Below are 17666 nucleotides of genomic sequence, written 5' to 3'. Positions count from 1 at the left end.
ATGGCAAGGCAGGCATAGGAATAGCTGAGTGGATAGAGGAGATACAGGCATGTGTGCGTGCTCGCCATCTTTTTGCTGTGGACCAGGCCTTTTTTATGTTTGATCATTTGGAGGGAGAGGCAAAGGAGGAGATTAAGTTTCGCCCTAGTGCGGAGCGGCGAGACCCAGTCCAGGTTCTTGCCATCTTAAAGGAGCTATATGGTTGTGCTCAGTCGTATGTGACCTTGCAGCAGGCTTTCTTTTCTCGGCGCCAACTCGAAGGAGAGACGTTGCAAGAGTTTTCCTTAGCTCTCATGGCTTCAATGGCACGGGTTAAGCAGTGTGCACCTGATGGGATGCCTAATTCAGATGTCCTCCTCAGGGATCAGTTCACTGAGCATGTTCTTGACAGCTCCCTTCGCCGGGAACTCAAGCAACTAGTCAGACGCCAGCCTACTGTCACCTTGTTGGAGCTTCGTGGTGAGGCAATTAGGTGGGAGAGGGAAGGTCTTCCAGGGGGTGATAGGGGGCGTAGCTCCTCCTTGCCATCAGCTTATGGTCTCCAATATGGAGTGCAGGGTCTCTTTCAACCCGCCCCTCATGTTACTCCACCAGGGCCAGGTTTGAGTGAGTTGATTGACCTTATGAAGTGTCAACAGGAGCAGCTTAACCAGCTCACCCAGACAGTAGCCTCTCTGCAGGCCCCTCGCTCCCAAGGTCAGACTTTTCGTGGTGGTCCTTTAATCTGTAGAAGGTGCCAGCAGCCTGGACATTTTGCTCGGGAGTGTGATGGTGAGCGGGCTTCGTTTCGACGCCTTGCTAATTCAGTAGCTGGGTCGAACCAACGCACCACTGTACCGTCCCATTCCTCCCGCCAATCAGAAAACTGAAGCCCACTGAGCTGCAGAGTCGCAGCACAGTTGGGGAGTCCACAGGCTCACGGGAAGGTGTAACAGCTGACTTAATTGCTGCTTGTCCAAACATTAATGTCTTGATTGGAGGAGTCACTGCTTTATGCTTGGTGGACACTGGTTCCATGGTGTCCACAGTTACTGAAAGCTTCTTTCTGGAGCAGTTTGAACCTTGGGGCCACGATCGCCTTCGGTCTTGTCACTGGCTACAGCTGCGAGCAGCGAATGGTCTAGCAATTCCATATATAGGCTACTTGGAGCTTGATGTGGAACTATGTGGCAAGGTGATGCCCCGTTGTGGGATTCTTGTTGTCAAAACCCCCCCTGGTTTTGTGTCTTCTGTCCCTGGCATCTTGGGGATGAACGTGATACGCAAATGCTATCGAGAGCTCTTCGGCGCATTCGGGCCCTCTCTTTTTGATTCACCCTCGGTGACGCAGGCGCCTGGTCCCGTTATTGCGGCCTTGCAGCAGTGCCATCAGTCTGCCGCCCAGGCTCCAGGGGGCCACACTGGCAGTGTGAGAGTCCGAGGCAAGCGAGCGGTGCGCATACCTGGAGGGGTGATGAAACTGGTTGCTAGTACCTGTCCAGAACAGTTCACTAGACAAAGTGCTCTGTTTGAGCCCCCTGAGTCAGGTTTACCAGCTGGGTTGCTAGTTTCACCATGCCTTATACAGGTTGTCCGGGGTACAGTGTACATCCCAGTGGTCAATGTTGGGACCACCGAGGTTCTCCTTTACCCACGGACTACTCTGGGCGTCTTGAATGCCGCCCAGGTTGTCAGCCTGCCTGCAGGTGTAACTGAGGAGAGGTCAACCTTGGCAACTGTCTCCTCCCATACAGTTGCCCCCTCAGTGTCAGATAGGTTAGAGTCACTAGATCTGTCTGAATTGACTGAGCATGAGCAAGCCAGTGTAAACTCTAATACGCAAGTATCAATCCATCTTTTCAACCCAAGAAGGCGACTTGGGCTGCACCAACCTCCTCTCCCATGACATACCTCTGCTCGATGATGTCCCTGTCCAGCAGAGGTACCGGCGTATCCCTCCCTCAGAGTACGAAGCAGTGAAGGTTCACATTAATCAGCTGCTGGAGTCCCGGGTCATTAGGGAGAGCAGTAGTCCATATGCATCACCCATAGTATTGGTAAGGAAAAAGGATGGGAACCTGCGCTTGTGCGTGGATTATCGCCTCCTTAACAGTAAGACCAGAAAGGATGCATTTCCTCTGCCTCGCATCGAGGAGAGCTTGGATGCACTCTCTGGGGCTTGTTGGTTTTCCACCCTTGATCTGGCCAGGGGTTACAACCAGGTCCCTATGGCAGAACAGGACCGACCCAAAACTGCATTCTGTACACCATTTGGCCTTTTCGAGTTCAATCGCATGCCTTTGGCTTGTGTAATGCCCCAAGCACTTTCCAGCGTCTGATGCAGAGGATGTTTGGTAACGAGCAGGGTCAGTCCTTGCTACTTTATCTGGATGATATTATTGTCTTCTCCTCCTCTGTTGAACAACATCTGCAGAGGCTGGAAATAGTGCTTGGTCGGCTCCAAAAGGAAGGCCTAAAAGCAAAGCTCGAAAAGTGTGCATTCTTTCGACGGGAGGTTGGTTACTTGGGGCATGTCATCACAAGCCAGGGAGTCTCCACAGACCCCAAGAAAATCGAGGCTGTGGCTAATTGGCAGCGCCCCCGTCACATATCGGAGCTGCGCTCCTTTTTGGGTTTCGCCAGCTACTACCATCGCTTTGTAGAGGGTTTTGCAAAGCTGGCTGGCCCGCTGCATAAACTAGTGGCCGAGCTGGCAGTTACCAAGTCCAAGAAGGGGCCAGGCCAAACTTTGGGTGCTGCATGGACACCTCAGTGGGAGGCGAGCTTTGAGGCCTTGAAATCAAAGTTGGTCTCGTCCCCAGTGCTAATATATGCTGACTTTTCGCGGCCTTTCATTTTAGAAATTGACGCCAGCTATAGTGGGCTTGGGGCTGTCCTCTCACAGCAGACTGACAATGGCGTGAAACCTGTGGCCTATGCAAGCAGAGGCCTTCGGCCCACCGAGCGCAACATGTCGAACTATAGTTCCATGAAGCTGGAATTCCTTGCACTCAAGTGGGCCATGACGGAGAAGTTCCGGGAGTATTTGTTGGGGCATAAGTGCCTTGTCTATACCGACAACAACCCGTTGAGCTATATCCAATCAGCTAAATTGGGGGCCACAGAGCAACGATGGGCTGCTCAGTTAGTTGCTCATGTCTTGCCTGGCACTTCATTCCCCCAGGCTTTCAGCAAGGGCCACACCCAGATCCGGTGATGTCTGCAACTCAGTCCCTTGTCTCAGCTCTTCCATCCCACTCTACATCTGATCTTCATTCCTTGCAGCAGGATGATCCCTTTCTAAAAGATGTGTTTGTGTTTTGGCGACGGAAAGCGCCGCCTACCTTGGCTGAAAGGCAACAATTGTCCAAGCCAGTCATGGCGATTTTGCGCCAACCGGGGAGAGGAGTCTCTCCAGTTAATCTTGCCTGCAGTGCTCAAGCAGGAGACCTTGAACCAGCTTCACCAAGAGCACGGCCACCAGGGCATCGAGCGGACTACAGAATTGGTCCGACAGCGCTGCTATTGGCAAGGAATGTCTTCAGACATAAAGACTTGGGTCCAAGAGTGTGAGCGCTGCCAGGTCGCTAAGGACTCGGGCCACGTGCCACATAGTTTTATGGGCCACCTGCTTGCCTCTCGACCCAATGAGATCGTGGCCATCGATTTCACGCTGTTGGAACCTTCCCGGAACGGGTTTGAAAATGTCCTGGTAATGACAGATGTGTTTAGTAAGTTTACCGTAGCAGTCGCTACACGGGATCAACGAGCCTCCACTGTGGCTCAGGTCTTGGTTCATGAGTGGTTTTATAAGTTTGGTGTTCCGGGCCGCCTTCACTCGGACCAAGGAAGGAACTTCGAGAGTTCTTTGATTAACCAGCTCTGCTCGTTGTACGGTGTCACAAAATCCCGTACTACCCCACACCACCCTGCGGGTAATGGTCAATGCGAGCGGTTTAATAGAACTCTTCATAACCTCCTTCGTACCCTGCCAGTATCACAGAAACGGGATTGGGCCTCCTGTCTGTCCCAGGTGCTGTTTTGTTACAACACCACACCTCATCAGGGCACTGGTGAGTCGCCCTTCTTTCTAATGTTTGGACAGGAACCTCGGCTTCCTGTGGACTTCCTCCTGGGTCGAGTTCAGGATCCAGTACCTGGCGAGGTGCAGGACTGGGTGGTGGAACATCAAGCTCGACTCAGAGTTGCTTTTGAGGGTGCTCGTGAACGGTTGTTGGCTGCTGCTAACAAAAGGAAAGAGCGGCATGATCAGCGGGTCCGAGATCTACCTTTCACAGTAGGCAAATTAGTGTACCTGAGGGACCACGGTGTTAGAGGTCGTCATAAAATCCAAGACCTTTGGAATTCCGTGGTCTACCAAGTTGTGAAGGCCCCCTGCAGTGATGGAGCAGTTTACACGGTTGCCCCTGTGAACGACCTGCAGAAGGTCAGAAACGTTCATCAGGACATGTTAAAGGCCGTGGTCCAGCAGGAGGCTACCAATCCCCCACCTAAGATGCCCTCTCCGCCATCTTTGGTGGCACGGGATGATGATTCCTCTAGTGCCGGAGATTTATGGGTCTTGGTTCCTGAAACCCTTTTCCCACAGTCTGCAGTGGTTCCAAGTACCATGCGTCTTGACAGCCCTCCTGTCATGATCCCATTGCAGACCAGGCCCATTCTGGCAACACCTCCTGCTTTTAGAGGTTCCTCACAGCCAGCTCCTTCATGGTCCCCAACTGAACAACCAAGTCCCAGGCAGCTGGCTCTGCGTAGATCTGCTCGTTCCATGGCAGGCCACCATCCGAATGTCCATCGTCTTCCTCGGCTCGCAGATCACCAGGACCATGCTGCCAATAGACCTCCAGGCCCGGTGTCTAACTCCCAGTTGGCCATTTTTAGACCTTGGTGTTAGTCAGACCTTTCTGTCCATCGTCGGGCCGACGATGCAAAAGGGGGGGATAGATGTAGCCAGATGCGCGCTCCCTCCCTGCCGCTGCGGGGCGTTCTACCTGTTATAATGGCGCACCAGTCATTAGGCGACGTCAGGCGTCCCGTATTTAAGGAGGCGGCCGTGTTTGGCTCGCCCTCCTTCCGTTTCCGCTCCTCTCCGGTGGGTCTTGGATAGCGTGGAGGAGCTACTTCTGTAGCCGTGGCAGAGTTTGGTCGTGGTTGTGCAACAGCCAGCGCCTCCCCTAAATATCCCCCCTCATACGCAGCTTGACTGACTGCTGGCGTGGGATCGCTCCACCGGGGGACCTTCGGGTGCAGTTGCGGGTCTGCTTTCTCGACTCATCCACGGCTGGGGGAGACTCCCACCCTCCGGGTTGCTGTGACGGTGCCTTGGCTTGCAGGGTGAGGCCCTGCTCCTTCGTCGGCCGTCATTGGCCACCACGCCTCAGACGGACCTGCTGTTTTGGCTTTTACTGGAAATTGCACTGTCCTAAACCACACTTGTAATGAACTGTTGCAATGCCTGGCTCAGGACCAAGGAAGTGTGTTCTTAAAAAGTATTGTCTCATGCACTGTGGCTCTCCACGCTACACCTTCACGGTGCGTGGAGTGATCACCACGGAGGGACACCTAGTTTTTAGCAACCTTTAAATCCCATTTACATTGTTTATATTGGTTGGTATTTTGTTGTTGTGTTGTTGTTTTGTTGTTTTGTTTTGTTGTTTCAATTCTGACATGTTTTAATTATCCTTTTATTGTTGGTCAGGTGCTGTGGGCCTTAGGCGGCGACCCAATTCCTGGTGGCGGGGTTTTCTTTACAACCCGTTTTGTTGGTTTGCTGTGTCACGGGTGGCGAGTTTATTAATCCTTCCCCTTTTTCTTTGGTTGTCGTCGCCGTGGTAAGTCCCAGCCCTGTCCCTGTGTTGCTCATGTCAAATGTGTTTTATTGCATGTTAATTTGTGTTCTGTTTGTTTGTTTCATTTTGCTTGTTGATTTATGCATTTATTTGAGTTACATTAAAGTTCTTTTTTTTACTAGTTAAACACGTCTCTTGCCCCGTGATTTAAACGAACCTGTGCTGTTGCACTTACAATATTTGAGTTATTTCCTGGAGGTGAAATTCCCCAGGTGGCGTTGTGGCAACCTCTCACTATCCCCGCTTTCCCACCACGCTACACTAGCATATTGGGGCCCAGTTGGGATCTTTCCTCCTGATCCAGAGCCATTGGCTGCAGTGTTCTGCAGTGTGTGATGTTTCTTTTATGGTCCGGCGCAGGGCTTGTCGATGGATCTCCAGATCTTTGTGCAACCTAATGGTGCAGCCAACCTCCACAGGGCAAGCTATTGCTTTCCAGCCACATTGCTGTGCCTCAAATGCAAGGTCTGCATACCACAGCCTTTTCCTCTCATTTGCTTCATCAACATTATCCACCTAGGGTACTGTCAATTCTAAAAAGTAGACGATGCACATGGTATTAGACCAGATTATCAGGTCAGGTCTTAGGGTGGTAGTGACAATATGTGATGGGACTGTAAGTCGCTGGCCCACATCCACCAGCATCTCCCAGTCTCGGACTTGCTCCAACTGACCACTACTGGCCAGTGGAGGAGGCCCTCTCTTTCCCTGTTCCCTCTCGTGGATAAATGTTGTCCTTTAAACTGCATTCAATGTTTTGGATGGCAAGGCATTGGTAGCAGTTCACTTAGTTTCTAGTGTTGCTGCAAGGCATTATCTGGTTGTGTATCAACGTATACCTACCTTAGGAGATACTTATTTTACAACCAGTGAGGATGTGCCTGACCCTAGCGTAATAATGTTAGTTAGTTGTCTCTATATGAATCCATTCATGACACAAAATGACTCGAGTGAAACTGATCTGACTTAAATGATCTGATTATTTTACAACCGTAGACCATACAACAATTGACAGTCTGAAATAAAAGATATCAAACTGAACAAATTTAACTTTTAACATTCTTTAGTTTTCAACATGATTCTAAGCTGACTTCATGTTATCATTTGATGCAGTGTTAACCTTTAAACTCTGATGTTGGACAACATACTGCAAATGTGAAGAGGAAAAATCGGACATTAGCTTTAGAGAACAAACAAATTCAGATTAAATCCTGTAATTCCACAGGCAGACACTGGTTATTTCGTTGATTTACATTCACAAAAAGAGCCAATGAAATACATCGTTTATTTACATGGAAACATAACATTTTATAAGTTTTAGATCTTTTTCAGAAAGGCACTTGATCAAATTCTTGTTGCAAATTATCAACAAGATTAAGGAAAATTCTATTTGGTAAAAGGCACATAAAAAAAAAAACACACGAGGAAAAGACATGGAGGGTGTAAACAAACATGAACAGACCATTTTCAAACTTTGAATCACAGACAAAATGGCAATCACGACTCTATCCCAACACAGTGATGAAAAGTTGTATTTCTGATGATGGTTTAAGAACTTCAATGTAAAGTTAAAGGTGCGAGGAGTATTAAAGGGCCCTCGCTCCTTGGATAGATCAGCACATGTAGGTGAAACAATGGATTCTACTTCTAATCTACAAAACTTCTGCTTTGTAAATGCATTTTTACTTTGACGAACTTGTCCCAGGGCTTTCATCTGATCAACTTCAAATTGAGATGAGTGTCATCACAACAAGATGGAGATAAAAACTAACTCAAAGATCGATTTTTCATCACACGGTGTGACTGTGGCGTGGCATCAAAGTTTGATTACACGCCATCAAAACACGAGGTTCTGTACTTCGGACATACATGGTCCAATCGACTCCAAACTAGACATGTAAAACAAAAGTCTCGGCCTGATGACATCTACACAGAAATCATTTCTTAAAATCACAGCGCCACCTGCTGGCTACAGGAAGTGACATGTTTTATACTTTGATGCACTGCTCCTGGCTGTTTAACATTATACAGCTCAAATGAGCTGAGACAAGTCATTGGATCATGGTCAGAATCGTGACATTTCCTCAAACCGTGTAAACATTGCGGTGCGGCAAAGGATCATCCTTCGCCAAAGGACACGATGTTGTCGTAACTCCAGTGTGCATAGTCCTATTACTACCAAACTTCTGTCACATGATTAGAGTCCAAGCCTGAACAGCTCTGTGTCAATATTTCCTCAGTGTCATAGCGCCACCTACTGGCAACAGGAAGTACGCTTTGTTTTACAACTATCATTCGATTTACATAAAATTTTCACAGTGTGATGTGCAATTGATAGCGTGGACCGTAATGAGCAATTAGCAGGCAAGGATCGACATCGCTCGACAGACGCAGGAAGTGAAGCGTTTGTCCTTGCCGCAGTGCGCAAAACACATGCAACGCGGAGACGTGCGCTTGGTCATTGATCGCTCTCTCCACTAACCGCAACAGGCTTCAAAATGCCTGTGCTCGGGCCCATTAGTGCTACAACGTAGCCCTAGTTTTTATCGCAGTTGGGAAATTATTGTATCACAACAGCCTGACAAGGGCAAAATATTTCACATAGAGCAAAGCAAAAAAGGCTAGATATAAAAGACGACAAAAGAGACAAGCATGCAAAATTGCAGTATTTGTTTGAAACATGTATAAATGACATAAATAAATGACTATTAGATGTGCAGTAAAAATGAATATGAATACAATATGTGCAAGAAAAAACAAGTTCACAGTTATTGCAGGATTACTCCGAGAGTTTTGGTGTGGATAGAAACTATAAGAGGTGAGAATTGTGAGAAAAGTCCTTTTCCTCCTGAAGTCGATCACCATCTCTCTGGTCTTGGCCACATTCAGAAGCAGATGATTTCTACAGGCCAACTCCACAAAACTGTCCACCAGCGCTCTGTACTTAGCCTCCCTCCCATCACTTATACACCCAACCACTGCAGAGTATTCAGAGAACTTCTGCAAGTGGCATGACTCAGAGTTGTACTGAAAGTCAGAGGTGTACAGTGTGAAGAGGAAGGGCGACAGTACAGTCCCCTGTGATTCTCACTGTGCGACCAGCCTGATCCAGATGTGAGTGGGCTTGCTGCAGCAGGTAGATAGTTGCATCATCCACTCCCAGATGAGGCTGGTAGAAGAACTGTAGAGGGTCCAGCGATGATTTCACCTGTGGTCTGAGAGTGGCCAGGACCAGTCTCTCCAGTACCTTCATTACATGAGATGTGAGGGCAACTGGTCGATAGTCATTGAGGCCAGATGGAGTCTTCTTCTTGTGGTCTGGAACCAGGCAGGACGTGGAGAATAGCAGCGAGCTGGCTGGCACAGGTTCTCAGAACCCTAGAGCTGATACTGTCTTGTCCTGAGGCCTTGTGTTGATGAAGCCTCTCCAGCTGTCTCCTCACCTGGCCAGATATGCATTTGAAAATATGCTTTTGATTTGCTTTATCCAGAAGGTTGGTATGGCTGGTTCGCAATCATTTCAGACTTACGGTTGAAATGTTCATAAAGATGCTGCATGATGAACAGGATGAGGAAAATGAGGAGGCAATTCTTGGTCTTGATTCTGAGTCTGAAATCTCTGATGCTTACCTAGATACAGGATCAAGCTGTAGGTTGTTGTGTCTTGGAATCCAGCTCTCCTAAATAAAGAAGGTTCCTTGGATGACATAGATCTTCAGTTTTCATAGCATTCTCTCACTAACATAGACTAGTGCAGGTGGCTGTTTTCTGAAAAATCTATGTGATGTATTTTTCAAGTTTTGATCCCAATTTAAAATTATGACCAGAAGACCACACACTTAGGTCAGTAACTATCTGTTGACTGTTCAAATAGCCTATGATCTACATTTCAAGGTGCAATCTGTCCCCACAAATGTCATTATTACTATCTCTTCCACTATGTCCTGTACCAATTAAAAATGCTCAGGGACATGAATAAAGTGTTTTTTCAGTATGCTGTTTTCTAGTGGAGCACACCAGGTGGTATATCCAGGTTTCTCAAATCTGGATATCTTGTCTGATCCAGGGTGCTGAAACCAGGATAAGAATAATAACCAAAAGCCTAATCATAACCAGGATAATACTAATGAATCCGTACATGCCTTTATGATAAAATAATAATAAAAGATCTGTAAAGGCACAAACACTTAACTCCAAACAGCTATTTTATTGTAAACTTCTACATTTCTTAACTTTTCAAATTATTTAACTCCCCTAAACGGTGACACTCCGGGGATTAAACCAGTATTGTTCTCAACAACTGAGATGAAATCAAGTGCACTGACTCATTTATTTGATCTTTTTTATAATAACTTTATTTCATGAACTCTTTTTACAGCATATAGGTTATTTTACAGTGCTCTTGCTCCTCACAGTTTGGGTGGTCCGACAAGCCTCCATCCCTCCACCTTGCTGACTTTTGTGAAGAAGGCCAGTGTTCCCAGACCGAGACAAGCTGACGTACCCGTTATAGCACTGTGGGCTGGATATGGACACAAAGAGCAGACAATATGGATTCACTTAGGTAAAAGATGAAATAGATTAAAATAAACCCGTAATAACCAGTACTACTAAAAAAATATTTATAATAGTCTATTTGTGTCTAAATGGTAAATTTGGTTGCATAATGTATTCTTAGCTTGTTTGCTGGTGTGTTGAAACATTTCTTAAACAAAACAGACATCTTGCTTTCAAAGACGCAGATTGCGTGGACACGAAGTGGAGGTGAGCCTCATTGAACGCTGACCCTCATTAAATTCCATCACTCCGTTGACTATACATACTGGACATGATGTGCAGTGAGTGACTCCTCGCTGCCAGAACAGATACTTACTTCTGGCTCCCAGGAAGATCCCAGAGGTGCAGCCCCCAATGAAGTAATTAAGTGGTTCATCTGGAGCTTCACGGGCCTGAGCAGTGAGACATGTCGCCATACCAAAAATAGCCCCCATGGTGGCTGATAGAAAAGAGACAGAAACCCATGTCAGCATTATAAAGTTTGATGCATATACATGTAATATCAAACTATGAGGTACCTCCTTCCAGCTTTCATTTTAGGATAGTGCAGCAAGTCTATAAAAATAATAATAATAATAATAATAATAATAATAATAATAATAATAATAGACACTGTTTTAATCCATAATATTCCCACAATCACTGACCTGATAAAGTACCAGAGAAGTAGTAGTTACAGAACAAAGCATGTGCTGATGTCAGACACATCAAGTCTTTGCAAACGATTTGTAACCAAATAGCAAATATTAGTGTCTTCTTCTTCTTTATTCCTACACTCTTCATATACAGCTCAAATTAACATTTAAAGATAAGTGTATAACCTTGGTTATTGTTTAATTTTGAATTGAGTGTGCTGAACTCCAGAACAGAAATAACGATAAAACAAGTGGAATAAAGGCACATTTACATTTGTTACTGCTGAGTTCACAGCTCAGGAGTATGATGTCGGACATTACTGGTGTAAGCAAACCAAAAAAATATATTTAAAACATTAACATGTGACAAGCACATTTTCAAAAATAATATTAATCTCTCTAGTGTTTACATTATTGGATAATATCAGTGGATCAGCAAGAGAAATCTGTCATTTCCATGATTTTCTCCAGTGGAATTGGACCTCTTATGATCAAGAACACAACACGTAAGACTTCACAGCGCTTTACTTGACTAATATCAAAATGTACCCATGGTGACAGTTCTGCTGGTCGCGCTCTGCACTGCTGCCAACGCAGAATCAGGCTGGAATGCCACTATGTGATAGGCTGAACCCACCAGGCCTGAAGAAGAACACACAAAGACAAACATACATTAATAAGGTTGAAATCAACAATAGGTCACACAGGGCTGACTATGGGAACTATAGTCATGTAGAAAGCATCACACTGAACAGTGTCTGTGATAGACAGCTGGAGTCTTAGTCAGACTCAGTCTTACTAATTAGATCACACAACTGCACACAAATATAACTGTAAATATAACACAACTTGCATAGCTTGTGTATCAAAGGCATGAAGTGTGGAAGAGAATTTCCTCTTCTACAATGAACATGGTATTGCCATCAACGTAAAAAAAATCCAGTGCTAGAAATTCAAAGGCTTTAAAATGTCTAAATCTGATTAGACTGATTTACTTCCATAAATCTGCGACAGAGTCTGCAAACGACCAGCAACATCTGGAATAAAGACAACATTTCACCAGTTGCCATGATCACCAGTTAAACTGGAACACAAGGCTAACCTGCTAGCTTCGTTAGCCTGTACGCCAGTTCAACACTTTGCATTCACGACCCAACACGGGCGTCTACATCTACAACCTGCACGGCTCAAAACTGGTTTGAGTGGTACTGATATTTACCCAGAGCTGTGCCCAGTTTGGTGGTTATCCATGTTTTTTCCACGCAGCCTGTGCCCTCTGGAACGTCCCAGTAGCCCATTTCTGCTTTAGCAAGGACACACACTTACGGAAGTTTCGCGAGGAATACACTCCTCGTATGTTTTTGTCGGCTGGCGGCCCGGTTTATGTTGTATTACCGCCACCTACTGGATGGAGTAGGAAGACTTGAATAAAGCCAGAATAAGAATAAATATACTTTTCCCATTTCATGGTTAGTTAAATGACTTTCTGTAATTAAAACCACATTCCTTATTTTGCTTCCTTTGGTCAATAAGTTTCCTCCATTTGTTATATGCATTAAAAATAGCCCATTTTATCTTATACTGGTTTGTACCTTTACCATGTGTGTAAGAGAGTGATGCTCTGATTTTTAATGGATGGTACTTTCTTGTAAATGTTTCCTGTTTCAGTATGTATGTGCATAATTACTTCCAGGAAGGTACAGAGATCATCCATAACCAATGAAATGTGTTGAGTCAGTGTAACCAGAAGGAAGGTGACAAGCTGCTGCCTTGGTCTTCTTTAACGGCCTGTATCAAGGCTATTTAACTTCGATAGCAAGTAGCCAAATTCAACTTTTTCCAACAGGTCCATATCCACAAATGTAGAAAAGAAGATGAATGTAGATTAACAGTATCCACTGAGACTTAACAACTCTGATTGAAGTAGCTCAGAGCAGACATGGCTTTCCATCCACAAGGATACGATTAACCAGCCACTGGGAAAAACTAACCAGCTACAGGAGTCCAGGGGTATGCTTAAATATTGCACATTATATTTAGTTTTTTACCCAACTGTTAATATGTAGTGGGATTATTTAAAAGGGAAATTTGAAATTTAAGAATGATCATTCACTTTGTTTCAGACAGCAGAAGACAACCAAGAGACAAGATAATTCACAAGTGCAAAACCATGAATAAAATGTATTCTTGAAATAAATGTATGGATCCTGTGTTATTGAAGGAACATACATAATATTAGCTGTATAAAACATGATTTGGAGAACCTGCCATGACAATTAAATAGTTTGTAGAGGAGCAATATGTCTTTGCTGTGTCTCTGTCTGTAGGTACCACAGTTAGACATTAAGAGGGGAGGGGCTGGTTTGTCTAATACATTATATAAGTTTATAAGAGTTTAACCAGATTTATGACAAACTAACATCATCATTCAGACTACAGACAGCTTTTGATTTAGCTTTTTCATAAATATTCGCTATTAACTTAAACAGCGTAGTGTTTGTTGTGATCACACCATGTGTGAGTGTGTGTTTGCACACATATGCAGCCCCAGGAAGAGAAAATCAGGGAGCGGATCTGTCTGCAAAGAGAAAGACCTTAGTTTTAATATAACACACATACACACACATATCAGCCAGAGTCTTGCGGGCAATAGGAAAACTCAGAAGGGCCGCAGCGGGCCCGCGGGCTGTTAGTTGCGCAGGCACTGGCCAGGCCACGAGCAGGCCCAAAAACATTTTCCAACAAGTTTGTGTATTTGATGAAAATTCATCAAATGGATACTCAGCTTTAAAATGATTTATTAACTGATCATTGCTAGAGTTTTCAGCTTCAATAGGTTGTTTTTATATTTTTTAGAAGAGAAACTAGAGTCACAGTAAAACTCAATAGCAGAGTTTATCGTGCCATAAAAACGTCATTACACTGGGTTTCAGTATCCTGTTGGAAACTTCTGCAGGAATCCCTTTACTGGAATGAAAATGAACCAAATTTAAATACACTGCATACGGACACATGGAAGCTTCAAGTGAGAGTCTGATTTTTAGGGTTGTTGCCTCAGCCGTGCTTCACTGTATAAGAGGTCATTTCTTCTTCCAGAAGTGGCTATATTTGTCAGCTTCGAAATCGTCTTCGTAGTGGACCGGCTTCTCTTTTTTCAGCTTCTTCACTTCCCTCTTTTTCTGTCGCGCTCGGCGCTCCTCTTCAGACAGAGTGGACAGATTGACTGGCATCTTTAAAAACACACAGAGACACAAATCAACTTACAAAACATGAACAATGGAGTAACACCCTTATAGACAAGAAGCTTATGACTTTGGTGCTGTGTGTTGACAGGGTTACTGCTGGGACTGAACCGTATGCTGCAGAGTACAATTATTATTTTTTGCAAATTTTTTATTGCTGACTTTTTTTTATCTGTTAAAGTCTGAAGCTAAATAGAGATGTGTAAGTTTAACATGATAAAGGATACATTTTGGCTAAAATATAAGTAAATTAATGATGTATTGTTAGGTGCTGAAAAGGTGGAACTGCTAAATATAAAAAAAAAAAATTCTTTCTTTACCAAAATATGTTTTAAGATGTGGCTGAAAATCAGACCAAATTTACACACTCACAGAACAAGAATTGCACTTTCTAAGATAGTGTCTGCAGCGTATCTTTAGCTCTGTACATCTGTTAACTTTATCACTTTACTAGAATGGCACTCAGTTAGTCCTAAATCAAATACTTCAGTCAGTCTCTCACAGAAACTGCTTTCAGACATGCAAATGTCCCTAACCCAGGAGTTTCTCTGAAGGAGATCCCCCACTGGAGTGGGAAGGTTGATGGTGCTTCTAACCCGCGACAGATGCAAAAAAGAAAAAAAAGAAAGAAAGAAAAGACAACTGTCGGTAATTATTGGTGGTAGGGCCTAGTTATTAATTTATTTTATGTTTAGTTTGCCCCTTCTTAATAGTTTCACTTTGGCACCCCCTCCACAGTCCACACTTACATATAAGCGACACTTGAGGCCCCAACAGGCATGCAGTGCACTTTCACACCCTGACCAATTCACTGGCATATAAGCAATGAACTGTGCAGTGGCGCACCAGGACAGGACCCTATGTTTCCATCACAGTGTGGCCTCAATCAGAGTCAAACTAAAGCGCATAGAGGATACAACATGTGATTAAGTGAAACATTTCATCTCTCATTCTTCAGTTAAGTTAGCCAGGTCTTGTACAAGAACAAGAACTTGTTAAAGAACAGATTCATAACTCGACTTAATGCTGCTGCTGTTTGTTTTTTCCTCCTCTTGCTTTTTATTTACACATTTTAAAATTCAGTCATGACTTTTTAGGCAGCCATGTATGCCTATACTGTCACACATGTGCGGTATGTTTATCCTGCTATAACAGGACACTGAATGTGCGGACTCTCGTGGCCGACACACGCAATCAGTGAGTCTGCCCTTAAACTATTAAAATAACGATCAAGATATCATGGTGGATGCTTGATATGACACAGCCCAATGTCAGCTATCCATTCATCCATTCTGCATACTGTTTTCCACTGTAGCATTGAGCTTGCCTATGGAGTCCCCTTTATAAAAGGTGCCTTAACTTGACTCATTTTCAGCACCTGCTTAAAAGAAGACAACTAACACAGTCACACTGGTACCGACAATGAGGCATTTACATGTTATTGAACAGATCAGAGCGCTGTAAAGAGAGAGTGGAGGCCAGGACCGACACTGACCATGAGGATGCGTCTGGGTTCTTTGTATCTGATGTTGACTGTGGAGCCGTCAGGACGGACCAGCATCACCGGGTACAGCCTCTCATATCTCTGCCGACCACAGCGCACCACGGACGTCCTGTTCGAGTCCAGCTGAGCTGTGTGCGTGTGGAGCGGTGACACTGTCCGCGTGACCACGGGGCAAACACACCTGCGAGTGCGCGCAGAGAGAGACAGACAGAGAGAGTAAATGTGGGATCCGCCACTAGAGAACAAGGTTAAATAACATGCATCTCCGTTTGTGTGCTTTGTACTTGCACCAAGCACATTCACCACCAGGTTGTATGTTAGTTACTGTATGAACTGTGAGTTATTTAACATTATTCCTCTCCGTCAAATGACAGAGGCTTTGGAATGGAACAAGCCTGAGTGGACAGAGAAACATGTCTGGAGGTCTTACCGCGGTATTAGAGGAGCACACAGCCTCGTCAGAAACATGGTGACAGCTCCGAGGACTCAGTCTCCACAGTCTGCTGCTGGAGAGGAAGCCACACAGCCAGACAGGAAGCACTTCAAAGGTCAAGCCCCTGGAGTTCACTCAGTAAGTGTCCCACTGAAACTAAGTACAGCGCAGGATAGTTCCGACAATCATTCGCGTGTGGGCACAAGAAGCGCTGAATGGTCTTCTTCTTCGTTCGTTATTTTTTATCGGGTGGCATCCAACGTTAAGGTGCATTATCGCCACCTACTGTGTTGGAGTGTGAGTCACAGTGCCTGTATCTAGTATCAATCTAACCCTAACCCGAAGTTTCCCTCAAAAAGATGAGTTATTTTTAATTGACCAAATCCAACATTTCCAGGACTGAAAAACACATCATCAATTAACGCATTGTTTTAGCCAAATTTTCCATTCATAAAATGAACAGTTTGACTTTGTCTGATTTCGGTGGGGAACATGCTTATTGGTAAGTTAGCTCAAGAGTAAAGAAAGGTACTGTGTTTGTTAGTGGGTAAACTGAGGTGTAGGCTTGCTCACTTGTGGTTGGTGTATTGTGAAATATATGTGAAGGTAGAATTCAATGTTTGACATGTCTAAATTCTGTTCTACACTTATAATGTGAGTATACATTTTGTAACTGTGTACAGGTTTATTAACTTTGTGGGAAGTTTATTGATAATAGCTCATACCAGCATGTACCCTCATTGCTAAGGTGCCTTTTGACACTAAACATTTGCACAATAGTTTAAATTATTCACAAATGTCCTATATTAGTGACTTTAGTTAACTATATACATAACTTACGATAATCATCTAATGAACTGTTAATATTATAACTGAAGTTGTGGAATTTCATTAGTTGTCATTATCAAGATTTTTTGTTGCTGATGGGACAAGTGACAACAAATGGCATTAGCGGCTGAGACTGATGTGATATGAGTTCATGTAAAGTTGTTTAATTTCCTTGATTGTCTTTCAGATACAGAGATGTAAAAAACTACATATATATGTGGATTACTACTACTAGTGATAGCAACATAGATAATGGTATGAGAGGAGCAGTTATATGCTGTAAAGACTATAGAGGCTATAGAAGAGATTACAGGGCCCCCAGCTGAGGCTACGGGTCGGGTACACTGGCAAGGACTATGGAAGCACTGGCAATCACCACTTTGACGTCAGTTGGTGCTGTGAATAAGTCAGCAGAACACCATTAGAACCTGGCAGCAGGTGGCAACGGTAGACATGACAACATTATGTTCAAACAATGGAAAAAGTGGGCATTGATTCGATCAGCATTTTTTTATAAGAAAGAGCTGGGGTATTGTCAGCGCCACCAGAGCATAACGGAGGATGTATTAAAGTCTGTATTTCTTTTCTGCTCTGGAACTTGCTCAGGTTTATCCATGT

At 44.5% G+C, this 17666-nt stretch overlaps 2 protein-coding genes across 2 annotated transcripts; both read right to left on the bottom strand.

The window, feature by feature from the left end:
• Positions 1 to 10181: 10181 nt before the first annotated feature.
• ndufa11 (NADH:ubiquinone oxidoreductase subunit A11) lies at positions 10182 to 12416 on the bottom strand. Its single transcript, XM_035177267.1, has 4 exons — positions 12261 to 12416; positions 11591 to 11683; positions 10723 to 10845; positions 10182 to 10371 (listed from the first exon to the last, which is right to left on the bottom strand). Exons 1-4 carry the CDS (start codon positions 12337 to 12339, stop codon positions 10259 to 10261), a joined length of 408 nt encoding a protein of 135 aa, XP_035033158.1. The 5' UTR covers positions 12340 to 12416; the 3' UTR covers positions 10182 to 10258.
• A 1200-nt stretch (positions 12417 to 13616) lies between these two features.
• Positions 13617 to 16379, bottom strand: mrpl55 (mitochondrial ribosomal protein L55). The gene is made up of 3 exons (XM_035177268.2): positions 16218 to 16379; positions 15779 to 15968; positions 13617 to 14271 (listed from the first exon to the last, which is right to left on the bottom strand). The coding sequence occupies exons 1-3, from the start codon at positions 16253 to 16255 to the stop codon at positions 14122 to 14124; spliced, it is 378 nt and encodes a 125-aa protein (XP_035033159.1). The 5' UTR covers positions 16256 to 16379; the 3' UTR covers positions 13617 to 14121.
• Positions 16380 to 17666: the final 1287 nt, after the last annotated feature.

This window comes from Hippoglossus stenolepis, chromosome 14 (assembly GCF_022539355.2).
Source record: "Hippoglossus stenolepis isolate QCI-W04-F060 chromosome 14, HSTE1.2, whole genome shotgun sequence".
NCBI classification, from domain to species: domain Eukaryota; kingdom Metazoa; phylum Chordata; class Actinopteri; order Pleuronectiformes; family Pleuronectidae; genus Hippoglossus; species Hippoglossus stenolepis.
The sequence above is the reverse complement of the archived record's forward strand: the minus strand, read 5'-3'. Positions and strand labels throughout refer to the sequence as shown.